Raw genomic sequence first — 16,369 nt, 5'->3', positions numbered from 1 at the left:
CGATATTTCCAAAACATATTTGGCCAGGGAACCTTATTTTTTCATCGAAACATTATATCTCTAAGCTCAGTGTTCCATGGAAAATAATTTAGGAAATAGTGTTCTAATGACACTAGTACATTCTCTCTACTGCAGAGAAACTGTTTTACAATTGTCCTTACTGAAGAGTTCAAATTTACCTCCCCATATTTCCATCACATTTGCAGTTCTTTATGTGTTTAGTCCTAAAGTAAAATAAACACCTGTTCTAAAGCCAGTATATGATTTTGAAGAGTCTCCTGAAATCTTAAAGCAGAAAATACAGTTTTTATTATGTTTTATGTTAATATGGTTTTCTGTAAAATAGGTCTTTGAAAATCAGTAATCTTTATAAGTAAGATAGTCTAATTATATTTTGACCAGGTATTTCCTATTATTAAGAATATTACTTCTTAACATATATGGATTATATACATACACACACATACATATATACATAAGTTCATCATAAATGCATCAACTGAAAGGCAGTAGAAAGCGAGAGAGACTATGTGAGAGAAAGAGAGAGGGTTCCAATGGATGTCCCTGGAAAAAGACATTGCAGACACAGCACTAGTACGTATAGCAGGAATATCTGTGCTCCCCTCTCAGCTTTCCTTTGGGACTTTCACCTGTAATAATGAACCCTGTAGGGCCATCCACTGTATTGCAGCCTCCACATGATTTTTTGACACTGAACAGCTGTGCCTAAAACCAAGGCACAAAGGACAAAACCCAAATAACACATTTTGGGTAAAGTAAACATTCCTTTTGCATCCCTTTTCCAAGATACAAGAAAGTACAAATGTAAGAATGGTCATCTTGCCAAAGCTGGCACAGAATAGCTGTTTTATTTGCAAGATTTCATGCATCTGCTTTCTAAATTGAAAAGGGACTTTTACCAATTAGTGATTTTCTAAAAAATCCAAGATTCCAGTGGACCTCAGAGCTGGTCTGTGTTTGGTCTATACCTGTTCCTTTTTAAGTCCCAACCTGCCTACACTCATTCCTTAAGACTTCAACATTCTTGTGCCCCAAAGATCTATCTCTCTGCTCTGGAAATTTGCATTTTAACAGAAATCAGAGAATTGGAGCCCAGATGTTCTGTGCACAACCTGAACAAATACCCTAGGATGCTTTGGAGGGTTACAACAATCTTTCCCAGAGCACACAGCTGGACTTCACTTTGTAATAACTTAAGCAGTTACTGTATATACTACATCAGAATAAAAATTTCATAGAAGCCTCTGTTATCTCCCCTTCTTTTTAGCATTAAGTACAGTAGTAGGCATATAGTAGGTCTTCAGCAGGTGCAGATTAGCAATAGAATAACTACATATTCTCATTTACTTTTTGTATCGTATTTGTAAATATGGTAAATTGTTCTTTTCTAACAACTCTTTAAATTTGGTGAATATATAAGGAATAATGAACATCAAAAGAAACAGTAACAGAGTGGCAATTGCACCGTAGTATTCTATAGTTGGAAGACCATTTACCCCATTGCTGCCACTCTGGTTCTTGGATCTCTGAGAGTGCACCCCTAGTGAAGATAAGCACACCATTTCCCGCAGCAGGTCACTCTACTTTGCTCATCGTTGCTGGTATGAACTTCTTTGCCTTAGGCAGAAAAGGTTCCCCAAAGGAAACCAGCCTTTGGTCAATGTCACCTTTGCTTCTAGACTTCACACAGTTAATGATCACATACTTCATCACACTCTACCCTCCTCATTTGCTGGGAGTTTTCCAAGTTCTCTTTCTATCTTTCTGACTACACTTTCTGTCTTCCTTTTTGATTCGGGTCCTTCTGTACACCCTTAATTCATAGGTCTTCTTTGGCCTGCTCTTCTGGCTCTATTCACTTTACTCGTATGTCATTCACTACTGTGTGTCCAAATACGCCTGACATTTACCAGATTCCTATAAAGACTGTTATATTTCCTGAATTTTGGATGCATATTTCCATCTACCTCTGGGCATCTCTGCCCACATGTTTCCAGGCTCCTCAAACTTGCCTGGGGAAATGCTAAGCTCATGTTCTATGTGATACTTTCTTTTTAGGAAATATCTCTATTCTGCTCTTATATAGGCTCCTTCCAAACATGTAAATACCTTTATAAGGATGCTGTCAGTTATTTGTGACAAGTCTCATACACACATTAAGAATCCTTTTCTAGAACGCTAGCTTTGACATAAAAGATGTCAGTTCCCAGTGATAAATTAACCTGTACTGAATATGCCTGTTGTGTACTATGTGTCCAAGTTTCAAAAGGCATCCTATCATGGGTGCCCATATCTGCTTCTCATGAGGAGGATTAATGTGTACACAAGTCACAGCTAATTCATAATTAAGATATGGATTATTTATCATGTTTTAGCTCTAAAATCTTTATATAATTCCCCAAAGGGTTACACTGAAATGTTCTTTCCTTAAAGGCTACGTGTTTTAAAAATGCCAAAAGAGTGTCCTAATCTTATTTGAAAGCTCTTCCGTTGAGATAGCCTTTGCCAAGAACATATTCTTCAAACAAGATGTGCTCTTTTCACTGAAGATTACATTTAGGACAAAATAGTGACAAAAAGTTAATACTTTGTCAAGGCAACTTTAGAATTTGAGTAACCAGTTTCTCCTCCTTGGGGACTTTTGTTCTTGCCTCAGATATTTCTGGTTTCAAAACAGGGTGCCAAGGCAGACTTCTCTTCTCTGCTGATTTTTTTTTTTTTTTTTTTTTTTTTTTTTTTTTTTTTTTATTGTGATACTTTCAGAATAAGATTATCCTGGACCCCATGACGTTCAGCGAGGCCAGGTTCCGGCCGTCCCTGGAGGAGAGGCTGGAGAGCATCATCAGCGGCGCAGCGCTGATGGCCGACTCCTCCTGCACGCGAGACGACCGGCGGGAGAGGATCGTGGCGGAGTGCAACGCCGTGCGGCAGGCGCTCCAGGACCTGCTCAGCGAGTACATGAATAATGTAAGTCTTGGGCTCTCCATTCTCATGTCTCGGTGGATTCTGTTCTGCAATCGTGTTGCTCTTTTGGAAGCATAGATAGCAGGAAAAGAGAACAGACAGGTGTTCACCTAAGAGTCAGGTGAAACCAAAGAACTGCTTTGGGAGAGCGCGTGTCATGTTGTTTCAGAATCTATATTTTGTTTGTTTGTTTTAATATGGAGCAGATAGATGGACAATAAGCTCTTTCACTTTTTACTTGGCTGATTTCTTCTTGGTCATTTTAGTGGCTGCATTTTGAAGTAGGTAAGATTTCAGTTGGTAAAGGTAGATGATTGATGGAAACAGCTGAGAATATACTAAGTCCGCTGTTAAAAAGTGCACTTTTAAACCTAAGGATAGCTGTAGATGCGATTCTTCACCCCTAAAAGGCATTAATAAATCTACTAGTTTTATACAATGTGTGGATAGGGTTGTTTAAGGAAAAGTTCTAACTGTAGTAAAATTTGGAGGTGTTTTATTGATTCAGTCAGGAATCGCTTATAAGAGTGAGTCTCTAAGTTTTCAAATAGGTATGTATGAGTGGTATCTAATTGTATTTTGGCACATAATAGCCATCCTCTCCTATAGTTATAAAATGTGACAGTTCCTGTATACCTGTAACCTGCAAGAAGGTGATGAAACTCACATTCTTTGCTTTGAAAGGCATTAAATTATGGCTGTATTGATTTGCTACATTCATTCAGCTGAGGCGATGGCCAGTGCTTGCAGCAGTGGATGATCTGTGCTTCCCCCTTTCCTGGACTTTAGGGTTTGAGAGAATTTAGCACAAATTGGGGAAAAAATGTAGATAAAGTGAGGTCTTGATATTACATTTTGAAGGAATACCCTGTATAGTGACCAGGTGGGTAACAGAGACACTGAAAATCTGCTCACAGCTATTGAAGTCCATGTTGGGTATTATTAGAACACCCCGAGGCAATGCTGAAACAAAGCAGCCGCTCAGTGTCCCTCCCTCCAGCATCTTACCACTCCCATCATGAGTAACAATATGCAGCTAACAGACATGCAAACAAGGAATGAGTGTTGACAGTAGCAGTGCTCCTCCTGCAGACCCTCCAGAGAACTTATTCAGAAAGCAAAAAGATGTCAATGAGAAAACCTGACAAACTAAAAAAAAAACAAAATTTGTTTCCTTTCCATGAACCTTCAGATTCTTTGATTTTGGAAGACTTGGCCATTTTCAGCACGCAAAGAATAAAATGTGAATGCATCATGTGGCACCCAGCTGCTTATGAGGACGTCTCTATAGGACCCTGGATGACCAACACTTTCTGTAATTTTGATCTATGGTATTATGTAGGGTACAGCTAAAAATGTTGATTCCATGGTCTCCCAACTGAGTGAATCTTTTGAATAGCAGATGTGTCAACAAAGAATGCTTATGAAATCTGAGACCCTGTTTGTTGGTTTGTTGTTGTTGTTGTTAACAAAATAGCAAAGGGCTAATTACCTGGACGTGGAATTTGGTTTTACATTAAGGCATGCTAGTGGTTCTATTAATGAATAGTTACTGACAAAGAAGGAAGTAGAAACTACAGAGATAACAGTGATGGTTAAGATCTCAGTATAAATAAATCAGACAAAAAAGTATATTTCTCTAAATAGAAATCACAGAACATGATTAAATAAGAGTCGATCGAGACGTGACATGTAATTTTCAGTTTGGTGTCTAGAATCCTGCCAATTAGAAGTTTTTCTTTCAGTGTAAGCTCATGCAGATCTGCAGAGCTGATGGATTTTTGTATTTTACTGACTCCAGGCACTTTTTGTTTTGTGTCCGCAGCCTTGTGATGCAGGAATGTTTTGTGCTTTATTGAAATCTTAGTTTCTATTTTGACATGGTTACAGACAATACATCAATGGGTATAGTGCTTAAATGTCAAAATGCACACATTCTATTCACATTGAACCATCACGATCAAAGCCTGAAATAAAACACCTCCTACTTGACATTTATGTAAACTGTGTAACATTTAGTTGGACTTCACACTTGTTTGGTGATTTCAAGGTAGAACTGAATGCAGCCAGATCACCTTAATAATTCCTGTCCAGTGCACTCATTTATCCTGCTGCACAGTCAATTCGTATTTATTTTGATATAGCATATATGAATATAAAAAAAAATACACACCCATGCCTTGACTGAAAAGTCTATTGTAGTTAACAGCAACCAGTAAATCAGTCTATCATGCCTGGGCTGTTATATTTCTCTTTAAATTTTGCAAGCTCTGAGAATAAAGGTGGTATCAAATTATCACCTTGCAAGTTGGCATCCTAATGTGCTAGGCAATACCATTAGGATAAACAAGTTGTTAAACTGAAAATATTTAAAAATCAGCATAACTGACATTTCTGTTCTCTGAGAATCTCCTGATCAGTCCCAGATGAACATTCCACTTACAATGCTTGCTTGTGGCTGAAGCTGTTCTAAAATTGTCTACATGCCAAATTGTATGACACAGAGGGAGAGAGAGGTTGTGGAGAGAAGCTGTGTGCCATACATGATAGAAAAAGGGTCTTCATGGAGCATGGGCTATGACGTAGCCACATAGCTCCCATTGAACTCAAAAGGATAGCAGTCATGTGTTAGGTATTTCCACAAATGTGTATTCTACTTAATGAACGTGGGTGTGCAACTTGAAGATGTCAACAAACATTGTGCAGTTAAAAGAAACTGTGGTATGAGAAAAACGGCTGGGTGAATAGAGGCATGTGGTGAAAATTATCACAGATCATGGCGGTGGTAGAGAGGATGGTTGGAATTCTTTTAGGAAAGCCTTGGCTAGCCTTAAGTTGCTTTATCAAGTTGAAGATATAATTCAAAGTGAAAAGATTCTTAAAAATAATTCCCCTTTAAGTAGACTATTATTATTGTACATATGTGAAGACTAATGGGTAGAGAGAAACTTAAAAGGATGTGCGGCCTATAGATGCTGATTGGGATGAGTGCTATCAGTGTGGTGGTTGAAGTATTATGCTGAGTACTATAAATAGTTCCAAATTATAATGAACACATAAACCTTCCTTGGGAACTTATAATTTTAGGCAGCTTTCTTTGGCGGCAGTATAAACATAACATTTAATGGGTTTTATTAATAAGAATATTGTGAGGAATGCAGATTTAGAATATTTTATTCATTCAACAAATTTGTATTGTGTGCTGGCCATTTGTGCCAGGCATTGCTCTAGGCCTCTGGGGATACAGAAAGTAGCAAAACAGGTAAAAGTCTCTGCTTGCTCTCATGCAGCTTGCACTGTTGTGGGAAGAGACAGAGAATAAATGCTAAGTGATATAAGCAAGGATTACTTCATATGGTGATAAATGCAAAGAGGAAGTCTAAAACATGGGAGGTAGAGGACACTGGGTACTACTGAAATTAAGAATGGCCTAAGAAGGTGTGTTGCAAAGTTGACATTAGATCAAAGACTTTTCAGAGGTGAAGAAGCAAAGAGGCCTTGAGGAGAAAGGATGACAAGGTCAAGTGCCTTGCTGTGAACGGGTGCCTGGTGCATCCGTTTGAAGCACCATGGGAGTCATAGTGGCTATTGTGAGTAGAAGGATAGCAGGAGATGGCATCTGTATGGTGCCAAGGCATCAGTCTGTGCAGGGTCTGGTGAACCATTATACAGAATTTGACTTTCATTCTAATGGAATGAAAGGCCATTGCAGAGTAGTGAGAGAAAAATGCCATGATTCAGGTGCTGAGAACAGGCCACAAAAACAAAAGGGGTGAAAACAGGTGAGGAGGCCCTGAGTCCCAGAATATTCATGAGAGGATGGTCTCTTGGACCAAGGGATAGCAGTAGAAGTGGAATAGAGTATTCAAATACTGACTATACATAAAATTTGCTTATAAAGTAACTAGTAAGAAGAAGGTGTCTGTTTTATGAACATAAAATGGACATTTGCGTTTTTAATGATTTGCATTTTGAATGACAGTCACAATTGTATCAGTTGCAACTAATATGATATCTTCATTTGGTTTTGGTTGCACAGGAAATTCTGATTTACTGGGATGTTGAAACAATTCGTAAATAGCTTACTTGGCAATGCCTGGATACTCTGCTAGATAGATTGCATTTGAAAGGGGAGTTAAGTAGAAAAATTTTGTTTCAACATTGTATCACCAAAAATGTCTAAGTATGGTTCACATTCTTATAAATATAAAAGTCTAGAAAAATTTAATACTTATTCTAAGTATTAAACTGTAATGCAGAGCTATAAGGAGAAAAATTACTACTTATTCTAGGTACTAAAACTGTAAATGCAGAACAATAAGGAGATGCATTAAACTGTTATTTCTTTATGCACAATTCACGGTTAGGCCTTGATGAGAATACGCAATGAGCAGATGTGCCTGGTCCTTGTTGTGTCTTGTGCTGCTGTACAACCTGTTTCAATTTTATGTGCATAAACTCTCTGGGTAGCTCAAATTTTTTTAAGACTAATTTAGAGCTACAGTTTTCTTAAACAATCATGCAGTTAAACTATTTTCAAATGATGGCAGAGATCCTGGCAGCATAAAGTAATACTGCTGTTCTCTGTTGTAAAACGTGGTGAGATATTTTTAATTGCATTTTTTTAATAATTACAATTGTATATTTTTAAAAAATTTTGTATCCAACTTTTTTTCAAGCCTCTTGAAGCATCTAAGTGGATCCCTAGGGTTAACAATTTATAAACCATTAATATATAGAAGGTATTAAAAGCACATGAAGACATATTGATATGGGAACATATATACATACTACAAGTGTTTGAAGCATTGTCATAGCCTTTGTTAGTAGAATTTAACATAAAGTGGGTTCCTGAAGGAGCCCACTTGTGAGGATTTGAGGACTAAAATACGGTCTAAAAAGGTTATTTCCAGCCCGATTCTGTGGCCTATACACAGCAAGCCTCCAGCACGCTGTTCCACAACACTAGACGAATAATACATGAGATGATATCCAGGGCCACGGGATCTCTGAGAATAGTAACTTTTACATTTTTGTATAGTGGAAAAGAAATATGTGTTCACTATAAAGAACAAAAAAACACAGAAAGAAGAAAATAAAATATTTCATCCCCCAAAATAATCACTGCTAATAATTTGGTATATGTCTTTCTAATATTTCTGAGCATATAGGAGTGGCATATTTACACAGACACACACACACACACACGTTACACCTTGGTTATTTTTTATAAAATGGACTCATATTGTAAATGCTGTTTTGCAATCTATTCTCTTTACTCAATATATTGTGAATATGTTACCATATCAATAAACATTGTCTAACCTTATGTTTACTGGCTGCATAGCATTTTATTATATGAATATGTAATAATCCCTTTAGAAGCAATTCATTTTGAGTCTATTTTTAGGGAAGAGCCTTGGAAAAGATAAGTAGGGAAAACTTTTCCTGCTGGCAGTATAGAGTTCTGATTTAGACCCAAAGCGTGACTGAGGAACAAAATGAGAACAAAGTGAGGACACAGCTTCACAGTTTCTGTGTTTCAGGGGATCCCTGACAAGTCTTGTGCAATCAGATTTTTGCATATAAACAAACTTCGAATGCTTCTGGGATTCTATTTGAAATAATCTTATGTTTATTTATATTGATTTTCTGTATAAATCTGATTTTTATCTATCAGAATTTATTTAATTTGGCTGCATATTACTGCCGAGAGAGGCCCAGAACAACTAGTTGGCAAGTTCAGTATGTGGGTTTGATCTAAAATCCCAGAGAAAGATCGCACCCTTCTGAAGGGACTGTCATCAGAAAGAAAACTTTGCCATAGGAATTGCTATACTGCCACATGTCTCCCATAAGGGAAGGCATGAAAAAGACTGAGTAGCTCAGAAGAAGTCTCATTGTTGATTAAACATGAAATTTGTTTTGAGTATTATCTGGATCTTCTCTTTTCTCTCCTTCCTATTATTATGTAGATAAGGGAATGCAACTCCCTGAAGTCAGCTTGGCTAATTATAACTTTCTCTATTAAACGTTATGACAACACAATATAGAAAGTAACGTTTGAAAATATTTGTGGGCAATACAAGATCTAATGTTGTCCATACCTTCTCCTAATGGCCCTGCATTCTAATGCAAAATTAAGAGCTGCCTAATGAGATTGGTAGCTTTATTCAAGGGAAAGAGTCCTAATATTCCATACTGGTGCCTGTAGTGAGGAGGTTTTCCTTGTGTTTTTCTTACTTGTATATTTTCTTCTCCTCTTTCCTGTTCTCTGTCTTCACATATGTTCCACGCCCTCATCTTTATTAATTTTGAGCTTCAAATTCCCCTGTGCATTTACACTTCCCATGCAAAACTTTTGCTTCCTTGAACAGAGAGTTTTTTAATTCTTCCTTTCCTCCCCTCCCCTCCCCTCCCCTCCCCTCCCCTCCCCTCCCCTTCCTTTCCCTTCCCTTTCCCCTTTTCTTTCCTCTTTCCTTTTCTGTTTTGTTCTTTTTCTTTTTTCTTGACAAGAGTCTCATTCTATCACCTAGGCTGGAGTAGGGTGGTACAGTGGCGCGATCTCAGCTAACTGCAACCTCTGCCACCTGGGTTCAAGCGATTCCCCTGCCTCAGCCTCCCGAGTAGCTGGGATTACAGGCACCTGCCACCATGCCCAGCTAATTTTTTGTATTTTTAGTAGAGATGGGGTTTCACTGTATTAGCCAGTATGGTCTGGATCTCCTGACCTCGTGATCCACCCGACTCGGCCTCCCAAAGTGCTGGGATTACAGGCGTGAGCCACCGCACCCGGCCTTTTTGGTTTTTTTTGAGTCTGGCTCTGTTGCCCAGGCTGGAGGGCAATGGTGCGATCTCAGCTCACTGAAACCTCTGCCTCCCAGGTTCAAGCAATTCTTGGTCTTAAATTTCTTTCTTTCTTTCTTTCTTTCTTTTTTTTTGAGACGGAGTCTTGCTCTGTCACTAGCCTGGAGTGCGGTGGTGCAATCTCGGCTCGCTGCAACCTCCGCCTCTCTGGTTCAAGCGATTCTCCTGCCTCAACCTCCTGAGTAGCTGGGACTACAGGCGCGTTCCACCATGTCCAGCTAATTTTTGTATTTTTAGTAGAGACGAGGTTTCACCATGTTGGCCAGGATGGTCTCCATCTCTTGATCTCGTGAACCGCCTGCCTCGGCCTCCCAAAGTGCTGGGATTATAGGCATGAGCCACCGCACCTGGCCCTTAAATTTGTTTTTAATTGGTATTTCTTGCTCAGATATTGCCAGAGTACCGTTATGTTACCAATCCTTTCTCTGAGGTGAAAAACTCTCCTTTGAATCTACTCTTCAAAAGAATTATACATAGTTGGCGTGGAAGTCTTTCCAACAGTGCTTTGGCTTCTGCCCTTGCAACATGGCACTTACAGTTCTGTTTGGCTGCATTTCTAGGTAGATTTCACTCTAACTCACAGAGGTACCCGGAAACTGGTAGAGGCTTTTTTTTTCTTACCTCCTTTTTCTTACATTATTATGATCATACTCCCTTTCTAATGGTGCTCAACTCTGTTTACTCTAATGCGATCTTAGAGAGCCAAAGGATGTTGTGCAGGGATATGTTGGCTGGCACTGACACAGGCACAGGTGGTGGGAGAATTTCCAGTCATGCTGGCAGGACGTCTTCTCTGGTAGAATCATGACAGGGAGAGTGTGAGAGCTGGTGTCAGGTTCAGGTGTCACCCAGAGCATGTGTGCACTGGCTGTGAAAAGCTCCAGGAGGAGATCTAGACTGGCATGGTTGGTTGGCATTAGGGTGTTCTGGATACAGTACCCATTATAGCTATGGAACACAGATGTAGGTACCATCCAGGCCCTGTGGGAACATGGCAGGTCTTCTTGGGTCTTTTGTTTTGTTTTGTTTTTGAGACGGAGTCTCGCTCTGTCGCCCAGGCTGGAGTGCAGTGGCGCGATCTTGGCTCACTGCAAGCTCCGCGGCCTCCTGGGTTCACGTCATTCTCCTGCCTCAGTCCCCCCGAGAAGCTGGGACTACAGGCGCCCTCCACCACGCCTGGCTAATTTTTTTGTATTTTTAGTAGAGACGGGGTTTTACCGTGTTCGCCAGGATAGTCTCGATCTCCTGACCTCATGATCTGCCCACCTTGGCCTCCCAAAGTGCTGGGATTACAGGCATGAGCCACCATGCCTGGCCCTTCTTGGGTCTTAAAGTGCACAAGGTATAGGATGATTATTCAAGTGGGGGACTTGGGTCCTCTGAAAAGTATGACAACTCCAAGAGCTCACTGTTGGCTTCATTGTGGTGAAAAAAAAAAACAAAAAACAAAAAACAAAAAAACAAAAAACAAGACAAAACAAAAAAAAAAACCACAAAAAACCAGTATTGAATAATTAATACTTCTGTCTCTTTCCCCCACTCACTGCCCTCTAACCCAACATTTTCTCTCCTTCCTTCCCTCCCTCTTTTCCTTCCTTCCAACTATATACGTGGTGAAATCCTTAAAACCTCTTTTAAATTCATGAATGAACTCATAGAAATGTAAGGGAATTACTAGGAGAAAAGAAACGACAAGAAAGTAATTAACTGGAGATGGGCCTGCAGATTTTTCATGGCCTAGACTTGGGTTTTACATGAGGCATTAGGCGCAAGGAACAGGACAAAGAACATTGATTCAAAGAACAAAGCCTGATGACCCAGCTAGATGGCCAGCTAGATTAGGGGTCTCAGTAGAAAGTCTGGATTCCCAGTTAATGAAACCATTGGGGTTTGATCTAAGAAAGTAAAACTTCCATACAGGGAGTAAAAACGGGACTATGCGCTGTCTTGGCCTTTAAGGAGCTGTAAGACAAGAACACCTTCTCCTCTAAAAATTTCTAACCACAAGCCCATAATCACTTAGTATCAGGGCCAGAAACTAGATTCCAGCATGACCTAAAGTTGATCCAGAATTTACTTTAAAGGCATTTGGGGTGGTGGGTTGCCAGGTACTTGGTAGAAGCAAATACCGATGCCTTCCAGAGGAATATACTTTAAACCTGGGGCTCAAAAAATTTCCAAAGATAAAGTTACAAAGATCATAAGTTGGCCTTCCAGAATCCCTAAAATGTAACCAAACAAGCCACTGTGAATGAGAGTTGGCAAAAACAACCGGTTATGGATTAGCCCTACAGGGTTTCCAGTTTACAATTATTAGGTACGGATTATAAAATATTTCAAAGAAATTGAAGAGAGTATTGGACATGTGATGAAGGAGCAGGAGGCTGTCAGCCTGACTGGGCAGACTTGGAAAGCAGGGCCGGGAGTTGTGGTGGTAGAGGGATATAAGCTTACTTGAATGGGTGGGGCAGACGGTTCTTGGCCAAGCCTCCTCTTGGTAGCCTTCAATGCCACAAGCCTGGACAAATAAGGAAGAAGGAAACATGGTAGCTGAGAGTGTCTGGCTTTTGCTGTTCAGAGCGGTGCTGTTGGTAAATTCTTGACTGGGAGCTGGTAATCTCTTAGCAGCCCTGTGGTTGGATATCATTCAGCTTATCCACAGCAGACTTCTCTAAATGAACTCTTCCTGGTGACAGAATGGAAAAAGAAAATCTGCCAAATGAAAGAGGAGATGGAAATAAAAATCTGCCTCAACCCCAAAATTAAGTTCCACACTTAGAACTCTAGCTAGTTTCTCTCCTTATCAAACAAACTCCTCACTGAGCCGTTGAAAGTTGGTACAGTCAATAGGATGAGGAAGAGCAAGTAATACTATGAGAGAGGAAAGATCTTTCTCTGACTTAGTAGCTGAGATTGTTGACAGAGCTGACAGCCAAGTCATCAGATTTGGCCAGTCTGGACAGCACACGCTTGGACAGCACAATTGATCTTCTCAGAAGGGCCTTCTGGTTTTTCAATGAAGACCTCACAGAACTGTCAGGGAGAGCAGCAGGCTGCACTCCACCATCAAACTGATGAACCTGGGAAAACCTTCCCTTTGAATTAACAAAGTATGTAAGAAGATCTGAACTCTGGATTTCTTGTTCCCGAATGGCTTGTTCCAAAGATAAGCTCTCTTGCTGGGGCCCCTCGTTGCTCAGGTTCGATGTGGCCTTGAGCTCTGAGAGCTATTTTTCTTGATTCAGTTTGAAAATTGTTACACTCTAAGAACTGAGTGTTTCACTGGTTGGTGACGTCTCTGACGACTCTCCGTGCTTCAGTCACACCAAGTACTTTGCACTTACCATCTATCTGATTAAAATGTTCTTTCCTTTGAGAGGCTGAGGCGGGCGGATTACCTGAGGTCAGGAGTTCGAGACCAGCCTGACAAACATGGTGAAACCCCTTCTCTACAAAAAATACAAAAATTAGCTGAGTGTGGTGGTGCATGTGGGTAATCACAGCTACTTGGGAGACTGAGGCAGGAGAATCGCTTGAACCTGGGAGGCAGAGGTTGCAGTGAGCTGAGATTGCATCACTGCACTCCAACATAGGCAATGAGAGTGAAGCTCCATCTCAAAAAAACAAAAACAAAAACAAATGTTCTTTCATAAACTTTGCATGAACTTTGCATGGATGGCTCCTTCTCCGCCCACCAAGTTTCAGCTCAAATCTGTTGCTCTTGACTACATTAGTGCATTTATTTCTATTATAACACTTGCCACACTCCAAAATCACATTGTCTTATTTTTTGTGTTATCATCTGCTCCTCTTTTGGAATTTACTTTCCATGAAGAGGGCTGTTGTATTGTTTACAATCCCCAGTATCTGGTGTATATAGCCTGGCACATAGGAGGCTGCAGATAAATATGTTTTGAACAAATAAATGAATTTCCTTTCATCCCCTTCTTCTCCCCTAATAATAAAGAAACAACATAACCCATATGTTTTGAGAACTTTGAGTCACATAGCTTGGAACCCAATGTTTGATCTTCTTTCTCTGCTCTACTACCTGATAAAACACTCAGTGCATTAGCTAAGGTTAACTACGCTTGGCTTCTTCATGCCTCGCTATGCAGTGCCCAGGCTTTTCACTATAGTTAAAGCTTTATTTAAGGCCCTGGCAGAGGCCACATCAATTCTTTCAAGAAATGGATGAAATGATCCCAGTAACTATTAGTAGAGATAAAAGTGATGGAAAGCACGTCACTTGCTTGCTTTTCAGTTCAAAGAGCTCCACCAAGCTGCTCACTCTTATTTTTGTCGCTACAGAGTGGCCTGTTTGGGCATGAGCTCTTTAGGATGTGTCTGAGGGCTTGGAGGAGCTGGACCAGTTTTATTTCACGGCATTCTGTAGGCTGGACCAGGGACTTTGGAAATTTCTTAACTCATCCCTTCCTAAAAGACACAAAATAATTTGCATGTGTACCTGAAGAGATAAATCAACAGAAGACAAGGGTCAGTCACAGTTAAGCTTTTTAAAATTAGGCACTCTGTTTGCAGAGTCACAGCCCCAACTACAGAATCACAGTCTCCTGCTGAGGGGGTTTTGATCTCTAAATTGAGCAAGTACCCCAGCTGATTCTTATGAGCAGGCAAGTTAGGGAACACCTGATGTAATAAGTAAGTGTATCAAATCAAGAGTTGATTTAATATAGCACAGGTTAAAAACGGGTTTTCTTTTTGTGAGTGGGATAAATACTTTTGTAAGAAATCAAGTGAAATATCTTTTGGGAAGATTTCTTGAGCTATATATTATTCATCCTAGACATTGATAGTATGAGAGGAGACTCATGAAGCTGGGTAGCTAATCTCGTCTTTGAATTCCTTAGAAATAGATGAGCAAATCTTCACCAGCACCTTGCCCTGCGAGATACTAATTAAAGGGTGGTTGTTTTTCAGAACGTCTAACTTTCACCTCACCACTCTCAAACACACCTCATCCTACTCATCTACTTTTCCATTTATAAAAGACCTTTTTTTTTTTTTTTTTTTTTTTTTTTTTTTTACCTTGGAAGGACTGTATTCTCAAATGCCAGAAAGAATATCAAGTCTCACAGATTATTCAGAAATTCTTTTTCTTAACAGCTTAATTGCTGACTTCAGTTATCTATTAACTCTGCTGGTTTGAATGCAGCTGAGAGATTTATAGCATCAACCCAGAGGTATGCCGTTTACCCCTTGAATTGAGCTTTCATTCTAGGTTCTTTTGGTGACTATTCTAGGGCACAGCTTCTAAGAGGAAGGAACATTTTGCCTGACTGCTCCTGAAATTTTTATATCTATGTATCAGGACAGCATAAGGAGATTTTTAAAAACACATATTCCAGGTTCCTGCCTTGGTCCTAAAATGATAAAATCTCCAGGGAAAGAGCTGGGAAGCTTTATTTTAGCAAAAATCCCAGGGGATTGTCCTGCCTCCAGTTCTGCACCAGCCTTGGACTATGCCAGCATTGGGAATCATCTGACGTAATCAACACTGAATTCAGAGACAGGTATCATACATTTCCTTTTTCCATTTTCTTAATCACATTTTCACAGTGTGATTTATTGTTATTTCTCTTCACTCTGTAAATTATCTTCCACTACTCCTTGCCATGGAACTAGTGAAGATCTTTGGAGGCCAATTTTCTTCTTTTTCCCCCTAAAGTGACTCGAGAAGACAGTATTTGCATATTATGTAAGTTTCACCTCAATAATTTTGAAAAAAGACATTGGCCTTTTTAATTATTTTGTCTGCACACTTGGGTGTTAGGAGGGATCAGTCCTGTGATCTGCTGATTAATTTCACACTATTATTCTTGCAAAATAGACAGATACATCTTTTTCTATGTATCTTATGGATGTAGTAAATGCTGCATCCATGAGAAATTTAAAGAGATGCTGATTCTCTGACCTGCTCTTCCTATTCCAGACACTGCCTTTTTTTTTTCCCCCACCGTTGGCCTAATTGTAGGCTTCTTATCTTTTCTGTTGCCCCTTTTCCTCATCTATTAGTTTGTTTTCAACCATTTGTAAAACCTTTAAAACCATATTCTTTACTTTTTTTTTTTTTTTTTTAGTCCTTTCAAGATTCTCAAAGGATCACCACCCATTTTCCTAAAACCTCTGTTTTGTGATTTCAGATTATTTAGATGAAAATGAGTAGCATGCTATCTTCAACCAAACAAATGGTTAAGGACCTGCCCAAGGTCACATGTTTAGATACAACTAAAATTGGAACACAGGTCTTCTGGTCTCTTTATTGCCGCTCTGTGATTCTTTTCATTACTTTGTGTTATATATTAATGAACCTAGACACAACATTGGATTTTTTGATATTCTGTTCTCTCCATTTAAAGCCCTACATTGTGTAGTGCCCATCTTTTCCCTAATGTATATATTTGAATCCCTCAGAGTTAGTTAGATGGTAGACTCTGGACAAATATCCAATCTGTAAGAATCTACAGATCCTAGCAGAACCCTACTAGTACTCCAA

At 39.6% G+C, this 16,369-nt stretch overlaps 1 protein-coding gene across 3 annotated transcripts in view; it reads left to right on the top strand.

Annotated features, from left to right (window-relative positions):
- CTNNA2 (catenin alpha 2) overlaps window positions 1-16,369 on the top strand; it is a 1,178,402-nt gene that overhangs the window by 432,842 nt on the left and 729,191 nt on the right. For all 3 annotated transcript variants that reach the window (XM_050752972.1, XM_050752976.1, XM_050752977.1), the window contains one exon: window positions 2,785-2,988. In XM_050752972.1, the coding sequence (XP_050608929.1) occupies window positions 2,785-2,988 (204 nt within the window). The remainder of the gene's footprint in view (window positions 1-2,784; window positions 2,989-16,369) is intronic.

Source organism: Macaca thibetana, chromosome 13, assembly GCF_024542745.1.
Source record: "Macaca thibetana thibetana isolate TM-01 chromosome 13, ASM2454274v1, whole genome shotgun sequence".
Taxonomy (NCBI): Eukaryota; Metazoa; Chordata; class Mammalia; order Primates; family Cercopithecidae; genus Macaca; species Macaca thibetana.
This window is presented reverse-complemented; position numbering and strand designations above follow the sequence as displayed.